Source organism: Asterias amurensis, chromosome 17, assembly GCF_032118995.1.
Source record: "Asterias amurensis chromosome 17, ASM3211899v1".
NCBI classification, from domain to species: Eukaryota; Metazoa; Echinodermata; class Asteroidea; order Forcipulatida; family Asteriidae; genus Asterias; species Asterias amurensis.
Window position 1 is genome coordinate 10,070,031 of NC_092664.1, and position 19,967 is coordinate 10,089,997.

Genomic DNA, 19,967 nt, shown 5'->3' on the forward strand with positions numbered 1-19,967 from the left:
TGGTTTATTTAAAAACAAAATTCGATGAAAACAGTTCGAAGGTTGAAACCACATTGCCTATTGATGAATATTGCTTATTTTTCTATTTTTAAAACTCATGATTGTAACTTCTAATTTTTTTTCTTCTTTGTATTTTTTTTTAAGAGACCAGACCCTGTACAACCCTTGGCTTCCTCTCTTCGACCTCCCCATACTATTATTAAGGTCTATAATTAGTTTTCCCTTACATTGTACATGTACAAATGTTATGGAAATAAACCTGAGCCTGAAACTGAAGCTGAATGAACCGTGATAGTAAAAAGTACAAAGGCCCTAGAGTAGGGCACTATGTTATAAAAAAAAATGTATATTCTAAGAATGAACGTAATGTTTAGAGAGCCTCTAAGAAATATGGATGACGAACGACACTGCTGATGCAGAATCGCTTACGTAGAAATTAATAAATTTTTAATGGAATGGATCGGGCTTTTTTGTTTGCCCCCCAAAATGTATTTTTACAATACAAAATACAAAATAATGTTAAACTTGATTTATTTTTTTATTTTTATATCTATAAACAAAGTTCATTATTTGTTAATTCATACGATTCGACTAAATGGAGTGTTTTATCTACACAGACACAAACACAACTGAAATTTAAATGTTACTTTTTTTAGAGTCGTATTGTGATAGTATTAATATAATTATGTGAATTACAGTACTCTGTAAAAAATAAAATCAATTTGAAAGTTTACTCTGAGAGTTCGATTTAAATTGTAAAGAAAAGAAAAATGTTTCCAATCTAAAAGCAAACTTAAAGAAATGTAAATTGTATCAACATCTTCACACGGCCCTGTTAGTCCATCAACGAAACGTCTGTTGAGAGAAAAAAAAAGAGAAACAACAAAAACTGATATTAAATAAAGGAATGTAAACGTTTTTGTAATAACTCTTATAACTAGTGGCAACAAAATTTAAACTTCGAATTAATGTGGTTTTGTAAAAGAATAAGTTGTTTGCTCCACTGGACACTACTTGTAATTATCAAGGACTAGTTTTCACGGTTAGTGTATCTCAACATTAGGCATAAAATAACAAACCTGTGAAAATTACAGCGCAATTGGTCGTCGAAGTTGCGAGATAATAATGAAAGAAAAAAACCTTGTCACACGAAGTTGTGTGCTTTCAGATGCTTGATTTCGGGACCTCAAATTCAAATCTGAGGTCTCGAAATCAAATTCGTGAAAAATTACTTCTTTTTTCGAAAAATACAGAACTTCAGAAGGAGCCGTTTTTTACCTTGTTTTATACTATCAACCTTTCCCCATTATTCGTTGCAAAGAAAGGTTTTATGCTAATAACTATTTTGAGTAATTATCAATAGTGTCCACTGTTGCATTTAAGATACAGCGGCAACACTACTATGCACAAAGTGATCAAGGCAAAGTTGCACCGATTGCAATAGGTAAAGGTAGGCTCCTGGTAAAAACTAAGTTTGTATGTAAATAGTTGTTGAATGCTCTCTTGACTCTCTATATACCCAAAATGGCGGACGCTGAAGTGAAAGACAACAAAACATATCTTGTTTTTGCGGCATTACAAATGAAAACCAGTAGTGTGGTATGAGCATGCATCTCCATTTATATCTAATTTAAACCAAAGGTATATTTTGCCTTTAAAAGTTAAACCTGTGCATGCATTAATCTTACCTAGTTGATTATTTTGCTGGTGGAGTAGACTTCTTCGGTTTGATTGGTTGATCACCAGCGCCGCCAAGAACGGCTTTCTCAAGGCCTAGAAGCGGTCCTTCAACACCGATCGACATTAGGAAAGCCGCAAAGTACGATACCACCACGTTGCCAAGAAAGACACATATCTGGAGATTGAATATGTAGAGTTTTTAATACAAATTTTGTTAAGAATTGGTCAACAACTGGTATACAGAGTTGTAATAAAACCCAACTTGAATGCGCGAACGTAAAGACCATGGGACCTTTGTTTACAATAGGTGTGACCTTGTACATTCTTTAAGTATTCCTGCAGGCACTGTACTACACTGGTCCAATGGAAAAGTTGACATTTTGTGTCATATTTCCACATAAAACCAAGAGTTATGAAAGTAAAAGCTGGACAAGTTTTGAGATGTGCCCCATTCATCTCATCAAAAGTTGATAAGAATTAGACAGTGCAATCTCCATAAAATATAAGATTTTATATTTTCTTCCATTGAGCTGTGTACAAATCATGCCTGCAGGAAGTCCAGGCTATGTGGCTCTTTTGTAAACATGTGATGTCACAGGTCACATCGTCTATAGGACAACCATTTTGTATTTGTGTGTGACGCAGTTTCATTGTTTAAAACATTCCAACTTCAAACAAACTGATGACCAAAATCCCGTATGAGGTGTCCTAGTTTATGTTACGGTAAATGCAAGAACATTAACTGAACTTGGCTTTTACAGGAACTTTCTTAATAGACTGTTTTCAGATTTACAAGTTTCTGTGCTTTAAATAATTTACATAAATGATGGAACTGGTCCCTGTAACGAAATGGACGAAATGAAATTGAGTCAAAGGAGGGCGCTGTCGGACTAAATTCCAACACAACAATAGCTGAATGTTGTATAGAAATGCCACTGGAAAATCCCCCATAGCAGCACACCGTTCCACTTTGGCCCCGTATTTGCAAGCTAGTGTCATCTTACAAAAGCTAAACCCAATTTCATAGAGCTTATACAAAAATGGAGCTAGGCACATCAACATTGTTATAACAAAAACAGGGTTAACAGCCAAGTTACAATATCACGTGTAAAATCTATGACTGGTATCCTTCTCATTTCTGCTAAGCAGAAAACTGTTAAGCAGTAATTTCTGCTTAATCAGACGAACACGTGGGCCCAGGTGACTCCACAAATACTTACATATGACATAACCGTGAAGTGGTAGAGTGATTTAGACGTAACATACATGAGGTATATCAGTGTTGGATGGAGGAGGTAGGCACCGAAGGTTATGCGACTCAGTGGAGCCCAAAATCCCCAACTTAGTAAGGTATTGACTGGTCCTGTAGAATAATATAATAAGCATACCGATCAGTCCAATATAATCATCATCATCATCATCATCATGCTCTGCATCTATCATGGGGGACGCATAGAGCCACCCAACCAATGCGATACGATACAGATTGCCATCGCTCCGTGCCCGAGAGACTAAAAGTCTGCTTCCAGCTGACACACCCAAGTATTACGAGGTCGGCCCCTTGGTCTCTTCCATGCTTCTAAAGAAGGTCTGGTTTGGATCGAAAGCTAAGGCCATCTACCCTACTCATTATATACCAATATAAAAATGAGTAGAGGAGACGGTTTTTTAGCTTTTGATCCAAACCGGAACTTTTTCAGAAGGCATAAACCAGAACAAGCAACAAACACACCCATTTCTTAGATAAAAGAGGATCAAATGATAACGGAAGGTACATGTGTAAATAAACATGTACTACCGCACACACAGACCCTCGTCATCGATTGGACGAACACACGTCACGTGTCATATTTGATTTTAGCCATGTGTTCACTGCCGTGACGTGTGATGCTCCTAAATGTGATGAGTCCTATGAGTGTTAAGGCTAGCCCTAATAAGTAACGTCGAGTTACTCATCCGAACTCGAGATAGCATTAGTGTTTGTGAACTCTCCACCGATGGTGTGGGTTTAGAAATGAGCACATTTGGATTTTATTTTAAATCCAGTGGACACTTTCGGTAAACAGTATTGTCCAAGGCCCACACTTCGTGTATCACAACTTATATATAGAATAACAAACCTGTGAAATTTTAGGCTCAGTCGGTCATCGGAGTCGGGAAAAACCCACCCTTGTTTCCGCACGTTTCGCCGTGTCATGACACGTGCTTAAAATAAATCCGCAGTTCTCGATAATATCGAGAATTTATATTGTTTTGCTGTTTTCTCCAAAAGTAAAGCATTTCATGGAATAATATTTCAAGAGAAGTCTTTCACCATTACCTTCTGTAAACCCTGTAAGTTATTTGTAAATCTGTCAGCTTTTTTTTTGTTTTTCTGTTCCGAAAGTGTATAAGGCTTTAACACCCTATGATGTAAATGTGTGGTTTTTTTTTTAAGGGGTTGAGGGTATGTGAGAGCACCCATGGTGTCAATTTTTAACGCTTAAAAAATGTACACAAAAAATTGTTTGACCCAAACCTACCTCCGTATCCGAAATGACAAGAAAATGCCACCCAGACCACAGCCACAGCGAAGGCAAATCGACTGAAAGTTGTGTACATTACGGCGGCGTAGAATTCAATCTCGTTGTTATCTGGCGACCTGTAGAGCCCGAAAACCACACTCATACCCAGGGCAACTGCAATCAGCCACCCCAAGGCGTTCACCCACTGTTGACAAGAAAACAAAGATGTTTTTTATGAATTTGTCATTTAAATGAACATTACAGATTTTTTTTTTTTTTTTACAAAACAGTTGCTTGGCGGTGTATTTAAGCACTTTATGTAATCCACCATTAAACAGACAAACCTGTCGAAGTTTGAGATCGATCAGCCATCTGGGTCAATTGCAAAACAGCCGAATACACATTTCGCAAGACATGCAAAGTAGTTGTATTTATTTTTCATCAAATATATTACATTTCAGACTGAAATATAAGAAAGCATAAAAAAAATATAATATCATCATCTTTAGACCATGTAAGTTTAATTTAAAACTGTGATCTTAGACAACTGGTTTTTTTTTTTTTGTGTTTTTTTTACCAGCGTATTCATCTACAGGTATTGGACAAGTTTGGTAATTACTCAAAATAATTATTAGCATGAAACCTTACTTTGTAACGAGTAATGGGGAGAGGTTTAGAGTACAAAACATTGTGACAAAACGGCGTCCTCTGAAGTAACGCAGTTTTCTAGATAGAATTTGATTTCGAGACCTCAGAATTAGATGCTGAGGTCTCGAAATCACGCATCTGAAATCACAGAACTTCGAGTCAAAATGTTCACAGGTTTGTTATTTTATGCATATGTTGAGATACACCAACTGTGAAGACTAGTCTTTGGAAAACTACAAAAAACGTGTCCCGCGCCTATAAATTTGTTAACAAGCAAGTCTTTACGAGTAGAATAATTCAAGATTTATATTAAATGATATCCAATTATAGAATAAAGAGATGAGAATTGTGAAAATAATCTTGAGGTGGATATTTCAAAACAACAATGCCCGTGCAGAAAAATAAGTGAGCACAACCAAGTTTATTTTGTTTACAACAGAGGGCGTATGATGATGTAACAAATTGTCACGTGCATTGCTCCTTTTGCTGTTTGCCATTCTTTACAAGTGAATTCAACGATGCAATCATGGCGGCTATATGAATGGTAGCCTGTGGTAGAACCATGACCTATTATCAATGTCAGTTAGATATGTGTGGATGGCGTGTGTGTAACAAGGCAATGCGAATGATATTAAATCATGTATTGAAAGGGTATTAGTACTGTACTAAGCTCACGACAGCTTGAAGAACATGTATTGGACTCTGTACCTGTTTCCATGATAAAACCAAGGTAAGAACAAGTTTTACTATGGATAATTAATGTTGAACATGACCAATGACTGTTGATTTGAGTGCAATGTGCCATGTGCACGCAACATGAAGTCGCTGCACCAAGGAGGCTGGCGGGGGCTCTCGCCCGGCTGTCCTGTGGGTCTGGCACACAGTCCCTTGTATATTGTAATGTTTTGTTTACCCAAGCACTACATTAAACATGACTGTAATACGCACAGATTGCTAGTGGCTCAACCAGAAATTTTCATAAAGGGGGAGGGGCTGCATTTTGTCGACCTTATTTGGGGACAAGTGGGATGAGGGGTGGAGAAATATTTATCCACAAAACGAATTGAACTCTCTTGGAGAGAGAGCCGTTTCTAACAATGTTTTATACTACCAAAAGCTCTCCATTGCTCGTTACCAAGTAAATTTGTATGTAAACAATTATTTTGAGTACTCAATTAGTGTCCAGCGGTCTATTTCACCAAACTCTTCCTAACTTAGGACCTAGGACGGGTTCAGTTCCGTATCAAAGTACGTAGGACGCATTGAACTCATCCTAAGTTAGGACGGGTTACTCGTCCTAACTCGAGATAGGATTGATCCTTAGCGTTTCGTGAAATCGGCTGCTGTGCCTTAAACACCATTGGTTACAAACTATTGTATAACTTGTTCATTTTGTTAGACTTTCCATTGTAAAACAAATATATATCCAGCTATCATTCCAACCAAGTAGGTCTGGATTGTTATTTAACTATAAAGAACTGATGTTAGATACGAACTCGTGTATACCTTGCTAATTTTTATTAGACTGACGATTAATACACATATATATTGAGCTATCATTCCAACCAATTAGGTGTGTATTCAACCAAAAAAACTTTAGTTAGATGCAAACTAACACATACCCGGCCCATTTTCATAGACTTCCAATTGTAAAAAAAAAAAAAAAATATGCAGCTTTATCATTCCAACCAAGTATAGTTTTGTATTAAACTTTAAACACTATTGGCTTAAATACAAAAAACATACCTTGCTCATTTTGACAGTCTTTCCATTGAGTTTGAAGAAGATATAACCAGCTATCATTCCAACCAGGTAGGTTTGGATCCGACAATATGGCTTGCCATAGATGATGTCCGCACTCGGATTTCCATACACGACTACAGTATTGTTGTTGTAGGCCCTACACATGAAGTTAGGAGTTAAATTAAAGTAACTGTATGGACACTATTTGTAATTGTCAAAGACTAGTCTTCTCACTTTGTGTATTTCAACATTTGCATAAAATAACAAACCCGCGAAAATTTGAGCTCAATTGGTCGTCGGAGTTGCGAAAAGAAAAAACACCGTTGTCGCACGAAGTTGTGTGCTTTCAGATGCTTGATTTCGAGACCTAAAATTTCAGTGTCTTTAACTGGCTTCATTTGTCCGTTGGTGGGTGGTGCCATGTCTGGAGTTACATCTTTGAAGGGGTGTTGATTATGCACTGGACACCATTGGTAATGGTCATAGAACAGTATTCTCACTTGGTGTATCCAAACATTTTATGCATTAAACAAATCTAGAAATGTGGACTCAGTTGGTCGTTGAAATAATGTGTGTGCTTTCTAATGCCTATGGAAAAAAACATCGTTCTAAAAAACTATGTTACTAAAAAAAAAAAATAAAAAAAAAATAGAGGGAGCCGTTTTTTCACAATTTATGATACTATGAACAGCTCCCAATTGCTCGTTCCCAATTATGTTTTTATCATAACAATTATTTTTAGTAATTACCCATTGTGTCCAGTTACTTTAAAAAGGCTCAAAGACAATGAGAGAACAGAGTAACATTTGAATAACTCAAGAATCTAATCTTGTTTGGACGAGACATAGAGATAAAAGAAAAAGTAAACTTGCCTTTGATTATAAAAAAAAAAATTAGTTAACAAGCACGATACTTTTATCATTGTTTGTACAGAAAACAAGACACACATTACGGCGTGAAACTGGTCTACGTCACAAGGCGCCATGCTGGAGGATCAACTTACTCACGTAGTCCTACAGGAGCACCGAAGTACGTCGCCAGGTAAGCTGTGATACCAAACGACCCGAGACAAAGACTAACTATGAGAGTTATCCCAATCTTTGAATTCCTGCAACAGATAAAACACATTCACAAAATAAACAGAAGTACAAATCGTTGGTCTATAAAATATTGTGAGCTACGTCCATAAAGGCCTCGATATCCCCATGGCGTGAAACAACGTGCTTCTTTTTTTCACTTGGAAATCAAGATACCATGCATAATTTCTAAACGATGACTTTACGAAACTTACAAAACAAATAAGACGCAAACCAAACAAACAAAAAACAATAGATTTACTTACTTATGCAAAATGTACAGGATTATTGGACTAATGATGAAGAACTGCATGTCATTAGCCAAGTACCAGGACCAGCCCATACACTGTTAATAAAAATAGTAAAACACACTGGTAACATATCTCAAAATTAATTGTTAAGTTGTTAAAATGACAAGACTACTCTTCCTAATAGCATCCACACGGTTCGTTCGAAAACCGTATGGCATTTAAAGTCACCTGGAAGTGGTATTTTTTCAAAATAAAGCTTTTGTCACTAATATATTTGTTTTGATGAGTGGAATGTGAATAAACAGTTAACTAAGGTTTTAAAAAATCAGTTCTTATGTTATTTATAAATTTAAGAGTAGACCCCGACCCGAAAGGGCGCTGTTCGTGACGTCAATCGAGGCAGACTTTGCCTGTAATGCGTAGAGTAAACACAATTGCAAAATACATAAATTATACGGACCAAATCGTGAGTTTGTACGTTTTTTTTTCTTTCGGCAATGCCGACCAGGTGTTTTGCTGCTGAATGCAGAAAAACACTTTTTGAAATGTACCAACTCACGACTTGGACGTACATGTACTTTGCACGTATGTTTACTATACGCATTGCAGGCAAAGTCTGCCTCGATTGACGTCACAAAAGGGGTAGGCGGAGTCAGCCCCCAAACAACTTTATATATTTTTTTAAACATATAAATCGTGACAAACAATTACTAAACAAATTGTTTTATTGTTCGTAAGCATATACTCTTATGTTTGAAAACAAAATATTCTATTTCCAGGTGACTTTAAGTGGTAGATTAGACATTTAAAGGCACTGGACACTATTGGTAACTGCGCACAAAGTAAGCATAAAAACTTACTTGATAACGAGCAATGGAGAGCTGTTGATAAAAAAACACGTTGTGAGAAAAGGCTCCCTCTGGAGAAACGGGTTACTCGTCCTAACTCGGATAGAACTAGTAATACTAGCGTTTCGTGAAATCGGCTGCAGTGTATTTAAAGTAGTAGATGGAAGAGTTTTTCGTACGAAATCGTATTGCCGCCGCATAAATAAAAAAACATCTTGTCGTGTACAGACACGATAAGTCTAAACTTAATCCGTACGTGTATTAAAGGCAGTGGACACTATTGGTAATTGTCAAAGACTAGCCTTCACAGTTGGTGTATCTCAACATATGCATAAAATAACTAACCTGTGAAAATTTGAGCTCAATCGGTCATCAAAGTTGCGAGATAATAATGAAAGAAGAAAACACCCTAGTCACACGAAGTTTGTGCGTTTAGATGGTTGATTTCGAGACCTCAAGTTCTAAATCTGAGGTATCGAAATCAAATTCCTTGAAAATGACTTCTTTCTCGAAAACTATGGCACTTCAGACGGAGCCGTTTCTCACAATGTTTTATACCATCAACCTCTCCCCATTACTCGTCACCAAGAAATGTTTTATGCTAATAACTATTTTGAGTAGCTACCAATAGTGTCCACTGCCTTTAAATAAGAGGGAATTTTGTTTTATTCATGTGACGGCAATGCGCTTCGTAATACATCTTATTTTTAAGATCGGAGGTACACTTTCTCTCAGTAACTTGGAGGTGCACTTTAAGCCGGCCTTGGGTCGACATTCGATGTTCTTGCGCCCGCAGCAAACCGTCGGCAACGTGCAGACAAAACATATGCTCAGGTTACAACAACTGAGAAATCGTGCGCCTGCGATTAGTTCCCGACCGTCGGGATCACGTCGTACAAGTTCAAATTGTTCTACTCTTGCGACTGTTATTTTTTTCTAGCGGCGACTGTTTCAGATTGTCTTAAAATCATCGCAGTTACTCTCAGGTCGTAAATAATCGCCGACTGAAAAGTGGTGGTCTTTAGCAAAGGCGCAGTGTGGTCCTGACAAGTCAGTCGCCGACTGTTTTTTATGTTGACGCAAGGTCGACCTGAGGCTGGCTTTATGGTACAGCTAGTGTCCCCCACACCGTCATCTCGATACTCACCTGTAGGCCAAGGTCCCCAGGGAACGGGTACAGGTTGTTAATGTACAGCAGGTTTGTCCACCAGTACTCTCCGCACGCGTCCGCTGCAAATTCAAATAAGCCTATCATAACGGGTCCTTTGCCCAAGTGTATAGCGAGACACGCCCAGATCACCAGTGACAGCATGTACACTGGGGTTATTCGCCATAGACGGTGGAAGTAGAAGATCAACCAGTTCATTTTGCCGTTGGTTTTCTTCAGGTGCTTCATTGTGTGGTATGTCAGCAGAAGACCACTGCAGAATGAAAACGGGAGGCAATGAATAGAACACCAAAATAAAACATTTGTATAGTTGTGATTAGGGTCGAGACAATTTGACATTTTTGACTTAATCGGTCATCGAAGTTGCAAGAGAATAAATAATGCAAGAAAATGGATGAATACTTCATGAAGCCTTTTATTGCGCACCTTAAAGGCACTGGACACTATTGGTAATTGCCAAAGACTAGTCTTCACTGTTGGTGCATCTAAACATGCATGAAGTATAAAACAAACCTGTGAAAATTTGAGCTCAATCAATCATCGAAGTTGCGAGATATTAATTAAAGAAAAAAAAAACATCCTTGTCGCACCATGGTCACACGACAAAATAATTCCAGATCTGAGGTCTCAAATCAAATTCGTCAAAAATTACTTCTTTCTCGAAAACTACGTCACTTCAGAGGAACCTGTTTCTCACAATGTTTTATACTATCAACCTCTCATTACCAAGTAAAGTTTAATGTTACAGGTTATTTTGAGTAATTACCAATAGTGTCCACTGCCTTTAACAGTTGTTGAATGATTGCAAAAAGATGAGAGGTTACCTGAGCATAAAGAAAGTATCTACGGAGACAGTAGAGTAAAGGAGTCCAGAGGCGAGGAAAACAGGCAGAACTTGTTGAATTGGTTGTCGAATATCATCTGCATAAAGAGGGAGGATAAACAATTTTGTTTAGTTTTTCCTAAAACTATAAATTTTATTTATTTAGTTATTCTTCGAAACAAAAAGTCAAGTTACGGGGAAAGTTATACACACTCATGTACAACAAAGTAAAACGTCGAGAGAATGACACAACTACAAAGAAGATGGAAAGAAATTTACAGATCAAACAAACTAACAGGGTTAGAGGCAAGCACAATAACAGGGCTAGCCAAGCACACTAGTCATGCATCTATAGCTATAACTATGATGGAGTCGGACAAATATTTACAAAACGATTACAACATCTAAGCTCGTGTTTAGTAAATGGCAGCTAGGCCTATACATTCAAAAAATTTCCTTTGAAAATATGGAGTCGAATATATAATTGCCTTGAAAATTAACAATTTACTTAATTGTGGAGATACGTCAATATGAGTTGAGGTGGTTTGCAGTTTGGCGTAGCCCAGTAACTAATTGTTGTAGGACCGTCTTCGAATTAGCTTCTGAAGCTATGTCTATGGCTGTTGCAATTGAAATTCTAGCCGTAGACCTAGCTGTAACCGCCAAAAGAGGGCGCTATCAGAGGAAGTTTGTACACAGTTTTACATATGGGGCCGAATCTCCGGGGTGGGGGAATCTCCTGCCCACCGGCGCTGCTCACCCCAATACGCAGCTTGAAACTGGAGGGTGTGGCCGAGAATAATCCAGAACATACTGATCACGCGAATACCATTCAGACAAGCTAGACTTCCCGCAGTCTGCTCAGTATTCAAGATCTTGGAACCGTTGTTAATGCACGAGAAGCTCACCATAAGTCTATTGAGAAAACCTGCAGCAGAAAAAAAAAAAACTAAAAATGATTGTTGTAATAATTAAGAAAATGAAACAGTTATTCTGTATTGTATTGGCCTTGTATTGAATGGAAAGTTTTATGGCCATCATGCAATACATTGTAAAGAAATCATTTGTGGCAAATTTCGTTTAAAGCAGTTGGACACTTTCGGTAAACAGTATTTTTCAAAGGCTCACACTTCGTGTATCACATCTAACATATCAAATAACAAACCTGTGAAAATTTAGGCTTAATCGGTCGTCGGAGTCGGGAGAAAATAACCGGAAAACTCACCCTTGTGTCCACACGTTTCGGCGTGTCATGACACGTGTTTACTATAAATCAGTATTTTTTGTTTAGTTTGTTTAACTTCATCGACCCCACCCCCGTTTGAGTTGGTAAAGTAACAGTTTTAGTGAGTTCATTCACAAGTAAGACAATTGTTTATCTGCCTGCGCCCTTTTGCTTTTTTAACAAGCCTTCTAAAATGTTTACCTAATTTCTTCAGCTGTTTCCTTGCAGCCGATGTATCGGCCCCTGAGTAACTTGGACGACGTCTGACGTCACCATTTTTCTCCTCAATGTCAAGGTCCACCATTTTGCCATTACGGCCCTCGGCCTTTTCACTGTCCACTTGAGTCTTAGCTTTAACCTCAACTGCCTCTTCGTCCAGGCTCTCGTAAATATTCTGCGAATAGATATTTCTAAAATGAATAACGTAGGCCTTGCTTGTGTTGCTTGCAATGTTCGATATAAACGTATGTCTATGAAGCCGTTTTGAGATTAAGGTGTAACGCCTACACAACACTATGACACTGTTGAGTTTTGGAAAACTAGTCTGTATACACACAAATCAAACAGTGCACTCCCTCTGTAGGGTGTCCACCAACCCTAAAAAACAGGCTGATGGGAGTTCAGGAATTGCATGGTGACGTATCAATAAATATGTGGTTAGCGTTATTTCCCGTAAACCAAATATTTAGAACACCATTATTTTGTATTTCCATGCATGTAGATTATGTTCTTTGAGAACTTGTCTTGCTTTATATTTTAATAAACACTGGAATACATTATCAGGTTTCGAAGCCCCGAACGTGTTCAGGCTACCTTTTATATTGCAATAGCTTCATATTTACCGTTCGTAACAAAAACATTTCCGATACAAACTATTGGTGGCGCACTATGTTGTAAACCCTTTGAATCAAATAAGAATTTTAATTCTTATAAGAGTGTTTTTACGTTGCTTTTTATAATAACTGATGTATGACTTACTTCTTCAGGTTGCACTCGCTTCTGTATGTCTTCCACTGTCGTGTCAATCTTTTCTTGGATTCTCCGTTGGGCAGCAATGTGATAAACGGTTCCAATCGTAACCACCACAAGAAAGAAACATAACACGCATCTACAACAATGAAGGTACGTACAAAGATTGGCCGTCACCACAAAAAAAAAACCGGACGAGTTCTTTTTTGTCATTTTGCAACTTTGAGTAGATGTTTTCAAATTACGTTTTTCTTTTTAGTTACTTTTAATGTGGGTGGCCCTTTCCAAAAACAATCACCAGTGTGATGATTCAAACTCCAAATCAGTTCCAAGTCAGATGAAGCAGAAAGAAGCATTTGGTGCAGGAAAAAGTGCAGAGCACGTCAAATCATAGAAAAGTTTGGCTTATAGTTTTCGGTTGACTTCTTTTTCTTGAGTGACATATGGGGTTGCCGTCACGGCGTGCCCTTTATTTAAGGCCTAGACAATGCAACGGTTCGTATAGGGTGGTAAATTAAAACGCTAGTAGAGTTTTTGGCTTCATTTGCATTTGTTGGGTCGTGATTGAATGATTTTTAAATCAGTATTTAACCTTCTGCTTTGACCTCTACTTTGTTTTAACCATTGTCCAGGTGTGTTTAAAAACTTGTTTAGCAGAAATTATTAGATTTTTTTTAGGAACTATGAAACTATAAAGATTTGTAAGAATTAAGTGATTCCATAATCAAATCACATTTTCTGAATTTGTTCATTGACCTTTTCCAGGAATACTGGTGACAGGTCACAAGGTGCCATTATTATGTCATGAAACAAAATCATGGTTCATCAATTATAAAGCGATTCCTATTGTTGTTGTTTTTCATCAATGAACATTGACCATTTTGCATATTAAAGTCTTATTTAAAAATTGTAGTGTGAACTAAAAAATAACAGAATGGAAAGGGTGTACCTACACGGTGGCAATAGCTCCAGCATACCATGGATAATCAATTGCGCATTCGTAGTACAGATAAGGTCCGATCACTGTAAAATAATCAATACGTTTATTCAATATCGGCAGATCGATTATTGGATTACAAGAATATATTAGGAATCAATACAATGAATCAGTTTAGGAATTTATTGTACAGATGAAGATGATTTAAACACAGAGATAACAAATAACCCTTAATTGTTGAAACCGCAAAAAATGTCTTCTATTTGGTCGGCAATGAATGGTCTGTTGAAAAGAAATTGCTGTGCAGATTTAAAGGACACTTATTTATAATATTATTCAAAATAATTGTTAGCCAAAAAAGTTACTTGTTAGCGAGCAATGGAGAGCTTGTGATAGTTTAGAATTATGTCGCAAACGGCTTCTTCTGAAGTAAAGTAGTTTTTTTGTTTAAGATATACTTACTCAAAGAGATTAAAGACACTGGACACTATTGGTAATTGTCAAAGACCAGTCTTCTCACTTGGTGTATCTCAACACATACATAAAATAACAAACCTGTGAAAATTTGAGCTCAATCGGTCATCGAAGTTGCGAGATAACTATGAAAGAAAAAACAACCCATGTCACACAAAGTTGTGTGCTTTCAGATGCTTGATTTCGAGACCTCAAATTCCAAACTTGAGGTCTCGAAATCAAATTCGTGGAAAATTACTTCTTTCTCAAAAACTACGTTACTTCAGAGGGAGCTGTTTCACACAATGTTTTATATTATCAATCTCTCCCCATTACTTGTTACCAAGTAAGGTTTTATGTTAATAATTATTCTGAGCAATTACCAACAGTGTCCACTGCCTTTAAAGTATGTCATGTCAGCACGAGGCCTTTTAAGAGGCATCTGAAAGCTCACAAAATTGAGCAATTATGTGTTTTTTTTCTCTCCTTCGTCTCTTTCAACTTTGACGACCAATTGGGTCGAAATGTTCACAGGTTTGTTATTTGATGCTTGCAATACACCAGCTGAAAATACTGGTCTTTGACAATTACCAAATGTGTCCAGTGATGACCAACTAAACTATGCTATAGAATTTTTAAAAACCAAACAGGTTTTCAGCAGAAATAAAGGTGTCGCTTTATCACTGCTATGGTTACCTATGATGTTTCTGTCGTGAAGAAATTACGGAGCAGATTTTAAGCACTGTAACTGTAATGACGGGTACCCCCCCCCCCCCCAAAAAAAAAAAAAAAACAAAAAAAAAAAAACTGTATAATAATTAAAAGCGAATTAAATTCCTGCAAGTCGCAAAAGGTAACGGCTGATTTTTTTATTTATTGTTGTTTACATGCACCATAGATTTTTATGTTCAAAGGGAACAAACTAAAACGCGCAGTTTGCAAAATTGTTTGCATGTATACTTAAATTGGTTGATAAAATCCTTTGTGATTTGTATTATGAGCAAAAAGTACACCCTAGAGCAAAAATGAGAAGTCTCCTGATCCTTACACCAACAAGACAAAATAATGCCCAACCTCCCATAAAACCATAATATTGGATCAAACATAACAAAATATACGGTATGTACGAAATGGCTGACCAGGTTACCAGAAAAAAATTATAATTATGAAATTCGACTCTATCTGTATTGGCATTAATCCATAATGTAAACAAAAAATGTCTGGCATGATGTGACAATACTAAGATAAAAATCATAAATGTAGCACTGCCTTCAACTCCGGTCAATGTAAAATCGGTCACCGTTGAAGGATACATAAACATAAAACTTAAAGCCATCGGACACTTTCGGTAAACAGTATTTTCCAAGGCCCACACTTCGTGTTTCACAACTTCTATATAAAATAACAAACCTGTGAAAATTTAGGCTCAATCGGTTATTGGAGTCGGGAGAAAATAACGGGAAAACCCACCCTTGTTTCCGCACGTTTCGCCGTGTCATGACATGTGTTTAAAAAAAATCCGTAATTCTCGATATCGAGAATTGATACTGTTTTAGTGTTTTCTCAAAAAGTAAAGCTTTTCATGGAACAATATTTCAAGAGAAGTCTTTCACCATTACCTTCTGTCAACCCTGTAAGTTATATGTAAATCTGTGAACTGTTTTTGTTCTGTACCGAAAGTATATAATGACTTTAAATATGACAAATGTATGCACTTTTTTTTCTCACAAACTTTGTAGAACGTGTAAATAGCATGTAATGGTAGCCCCTTAACGTTATACTGTTGTATAGTGTTAAAGGGTGGGGTCAGTGTGTGTGTGTTTTAATTTAAACGATTAAACATGACTTTTTAAACCTGAAATATTTTTTACTATTTTTTATTTAATGCGCAAGTATTTTAAAAGTGGTTTTCAAGAGATTAGGGGAACCCACCCCGCCCCTAAAAGGGAGCCTTCATGCGACGTCATGTCGGGAACCCGAGCCGTCGGGTCCCCCGGCTGTGTGCATATAGAGACGTGTGCATTGTGTGGCCTGGTACCTAGGCGCGTGTAGTTAGGAACCAGACTCTTTTTGCCGACGATATGTTTGAATTCCCGACGTGACGTCGATGGTAGGGGGGCGGTAACAATCCACAAAAGGGGGGGGGCATGACTTATTCGCTAATTACGAAAGTGAGATATGTCGGGGAAAAAACAAAACACATTTTATTGATGTTCAATACATATATCAGAAAAAAAGACAGCAAAATTAACTGTTTTATTTTAATTCACTGCAGCATCCCTTTAAACGATTTATGAAGAGCGGAGTCGAAGACTTGTACATCCGGGACATTACCGCTTTATGTGTCAAGGGATCGTGAGCATTGATAAGTTTGTTAGTGTGAGCACTTTGAAACGAATTATTTTCTTTAACAAAAAGCCGAAGTGTAGCTCTGCCAGCAGGTCACCATGCAAAGACTACCGTCGGATAAAAGTGTCACAAAACAAATGTTATTTTAAAACGCACTTATTGTAACGCTCACAAAGAGATCCAAACATTCAAATTCATTCAGGACACTTATTTAGCCCAACAAAATTTGTTCCGAAAAAAAAAGAAAAAAAGTAAAGGTACATTCCTTTAAAATGCCGCGCGATGAAAGCAAGTGAAGCTTACCTGGAATTCCCTTGGTTAGCTCGAACAGTTCAGGATAAGAGCAAGCCGCCGGCACACATAGCGATGTTCGTGCATAAGTCTATAACAAGCAAAGAAACAAAACGTGATTAGTCACTCGTAGTTAACAACAAATGTTTGCTGCAAATTCGTTTATTACAATTTATGTATAAAATAACAAACCTGTGAAAATTTGGGCTCAATCGGTCATCGGAGTCGGGAGAAAATAACGGGAAAACCCATCCTTGTTCCCGCACGTTTCGCCGTTTCAGGACATGTGTTTAAAATAAATCCGTTATTCTCGATATCAAGAATTGACAATATTGTTTTAACGTTTTCTCAGAAAAGTAAAGCATTCCATGGAATTATATTTCAAAGGATGTCTTTCACCATTCTGTAAACCCTGTAAGATGTTTGTGAATCTGTGACATTTTAATTGTTGTTCGGTCCAGAAAGTGTCCAATGACTTTAAAGAAATACTTGAGAGAACTTACAGTTAGCGGGTACGGATAAAGAACTGAGCAATACATGGTATCAAACGGCGCGTCTTTGTTGTAGTCTCGAACCAGCTCGCACTCCTCAAAATTGCCATAGTTTGCCGTAAGGAGTTTGAACTCTAAATTAGCTAGCGTGTTGCGACCTCCATTGGAGTGGACCACTAAAATAATCATGGAAAGAAAAAAAACATAGACCAAAAACGTAAAGACAGAGTTTGATAAATTGACGATAACAGATTCTTTCCTTCGTAATAATTTCACTACTTAAAAGACACAGGTTTTCAATTTTAAGAGCGTGTTAATCCTTGTAAACTGCTACCTTGTTTGCACTTAGCACTTCTCGGTTTCGTGTTATCATTTACCCGTATGGCATTTTTTTTATCTGTGGTATAGAATTGACACCCTAAAAGAAATGGTTTTCAGGGCTCTCTCTTTTTCAAACGATTTAGACCTCCCCCCCCCCCCCCCCAATGAAAAGCACTAAGACAGTAGCAATTTTGATGTACATAATATAAATTTGCACCCGTCTGTAAAATACTCACTCTGCCTTGCGTAAGTCTTAGACTGCTCTAAGTCGTCCAGAAACATGTCTACGTTGGTCATACAGGCACTCGTCACGTTCTGAAAGATACCAGTGTCTCTGTTTTGCATCACATGAACTTTAAGTTGTTGCATTATACCCGGAACGTCGCCATTAAAGTACTCTTCAAGCTCATCCTGGTCAATACTGTCCCATCCAAGGGCCGCCTGCTTCGCTGATGCACTCTGCTCTATCAACGACATGGCACCCCCACCAATACGCTGTATCATGCTGAAAAGATCTACCGCTTTGGGGCTGTGAGTCTCGAAGCATTGCACAGCGTGTGGAAAGACTGTTATTGAAAGTATCAAAACTGTTACCAGAAGCCGACAGTCGGCCATTTTGGTTTTTGGTTTGCTCGCAGTGAAATTTCTGCTCCGGAAAAACAATCGGTTTGTCAACTGATGACTAGTGTTGGTCTAAGCTAGACTTCCAGCCTACTGGTTGCAAGAGTTTCTCAATGTTTATATGTTGTTCTTTTGGTTTCTTTGCAACCAAACAAGTGTACAGGTGATTGCGGTTGTGCATAAACAATAGCTTTGTGGTCGAATGTTCCGGCACATGAACAGGCCACGCAACTGTATAGAACATTAATGCACAAAGCACTGCGCATGACGTTTGGGAATCATGTGAACAAGCCGTGGGGTCGAAACTGAAAGAAACAAAAACCGTTATGTCATGTTAAGCCTCCAAACGATAAGATACCTGCTTTAGATAACTTTATTTGTTCTTTACATAGGACTCATTGGAACGCAAGCAAAGATAAAGTCAGATTTACACCAGAATAATAAGTATCCATCATTAACTGATTGTAAATTGATAACGACTATTTTTAAGCTATGATTCATATAGTACTGGTAAACTTGTTATTCCATTGCACTGCACACAGTGTTTTTCCACAAGTTTATAACTACCGTCACGCCCAAATTATCCTAAAATTTAAACGGTAACCAAACAGTGTATGAACTAAACGCATTTTAATGTTTATAAAAACATGTGACCTCTTACATAGTTTTTCCCAGACCAGCGAGCATGCAGAGTATGTATTTTACTGACTGACATTTATAATCAAATGTAGATGGTAATAATTATACTTTGCCTAAAAAAAATATATATATTTTACTATCTTGGTAATGACGGTATGGTATCTAAGTAAAAGGTCTAGCCCGCATGAATGTGTTGTTTTGTTTATAGACCCAACCAACTTTATAGCATTGACCACTTCATTGTAGACCGACACCGAATTAACATGTTATGATTTGGCCACCTATGATCAAAACACAGTTTGAGATAGTTGGTTAAAATACTGCAAAGACTCCATTTGACTCGTTAAACAAAATAACTTGTTCTCCTCTTTTTACAGGTAATATTGGATCACAATTGTGAACAAGTTCGGCCTGTTGTCCTTGCCCCTGAACTCAATATACTCTACTCTCTCATCTGATACTCTCTTCATGCAAAGGTAGCACATTAATTATTTGATTACAATCACTCAAATGCTGTGGTTTCAAGCAAGGGTATAACTTCGATAATAACTCGTCCGAAAATGCATTACCTTAAAACTTTGCTTGGTTAAAGGCACTGTGGACACTAGGCTTATTTGTAATCACTAAATTAGCATAGACCTTATCGCAAATACCAATGCGCAAGCGCAGACTGTTGAATGAGGTGCATTGTGGGATAGATATGCATCAATTTTTGCTACCAGCTAGACCACAATGCGCCTAATTCCAAGCTTTACGCGCGCGCCCCGGTATTTGCGAAAAGGTCTATTAAAACTTATTTGGTAACGAACACTTTGGAGAGCTGTAGATAGTAAACAACTTATACTGAAAATGGCTCCCTCTGAAGTATCGTATAGTATTTGAGAAAGATGTAATTTCTTACTAAAATAACATTAAAAGACTTCAGGCCTG

At 37.5% G+C, this 19,967-nt stretch overlaps 2 protein-coding genes across 3 annotated transcripts in view; one reads left to right on the forward strand and one right to left on the reverse strand.

Annotated features, from left to right (window-relative positions):
* On the reverse strand, positions 1–18,408 carry LOC139949648 (O-acyltransferase like protein-like). The gene is made up of 16 exons (XM_071948102.1): positions 18,014–18,408; positions 17,469–17,632; positions 16,978–17,056; positions 13,889–13,958; positions 12,945–13,074; positions 12,168–12,360; positions 11,502–11,669; positions 10,743–10,839; positions 9,898–10,171; positions 7,918–7,997; positions 7,579–7,683; positions 6,579–6,732; positions 4,203–4,389; positions 2,901–3,043; positions 1,689–1,855; positions 1–855 (listed from the first exon to the last, which is right to left on the reverse strand). The coding sequence occupies exons 1-15, from the start codon at positions 18,390–18,392 to the stop codon at positions 1,697–1,699; spliced, it is 2,382 nt and encodes a 793-aa protein (XP_071804203.1). The 5' UTR covers positions 18,393–18,408; the 3' UTR covers positions 1–855; positions 1,689–1,696.
* LOC139949647 (O-acyltransferase like protein-like) overlaps positions 13,023–19,967 on the forward strand; it is a 25,303-nt gene continuing 18,358 nt past the window's right edge. The window contains exons 1-2 of one of the 2 annotated variants that reach the window (XM_071948100.1): positions 13,023–13,088; positions 19,415–19,513. The gene's annotated coding sequence lies outside the window, so the exon portion shown is untranslated. Of the gene's footprint in view, positions 13,089–18,484; positions 18,562–19,414; positions 19,514–19,967 lie in introns of those variants that run through there. The other variant, XM_071948101.1, reaches the window with a different exon arrangement.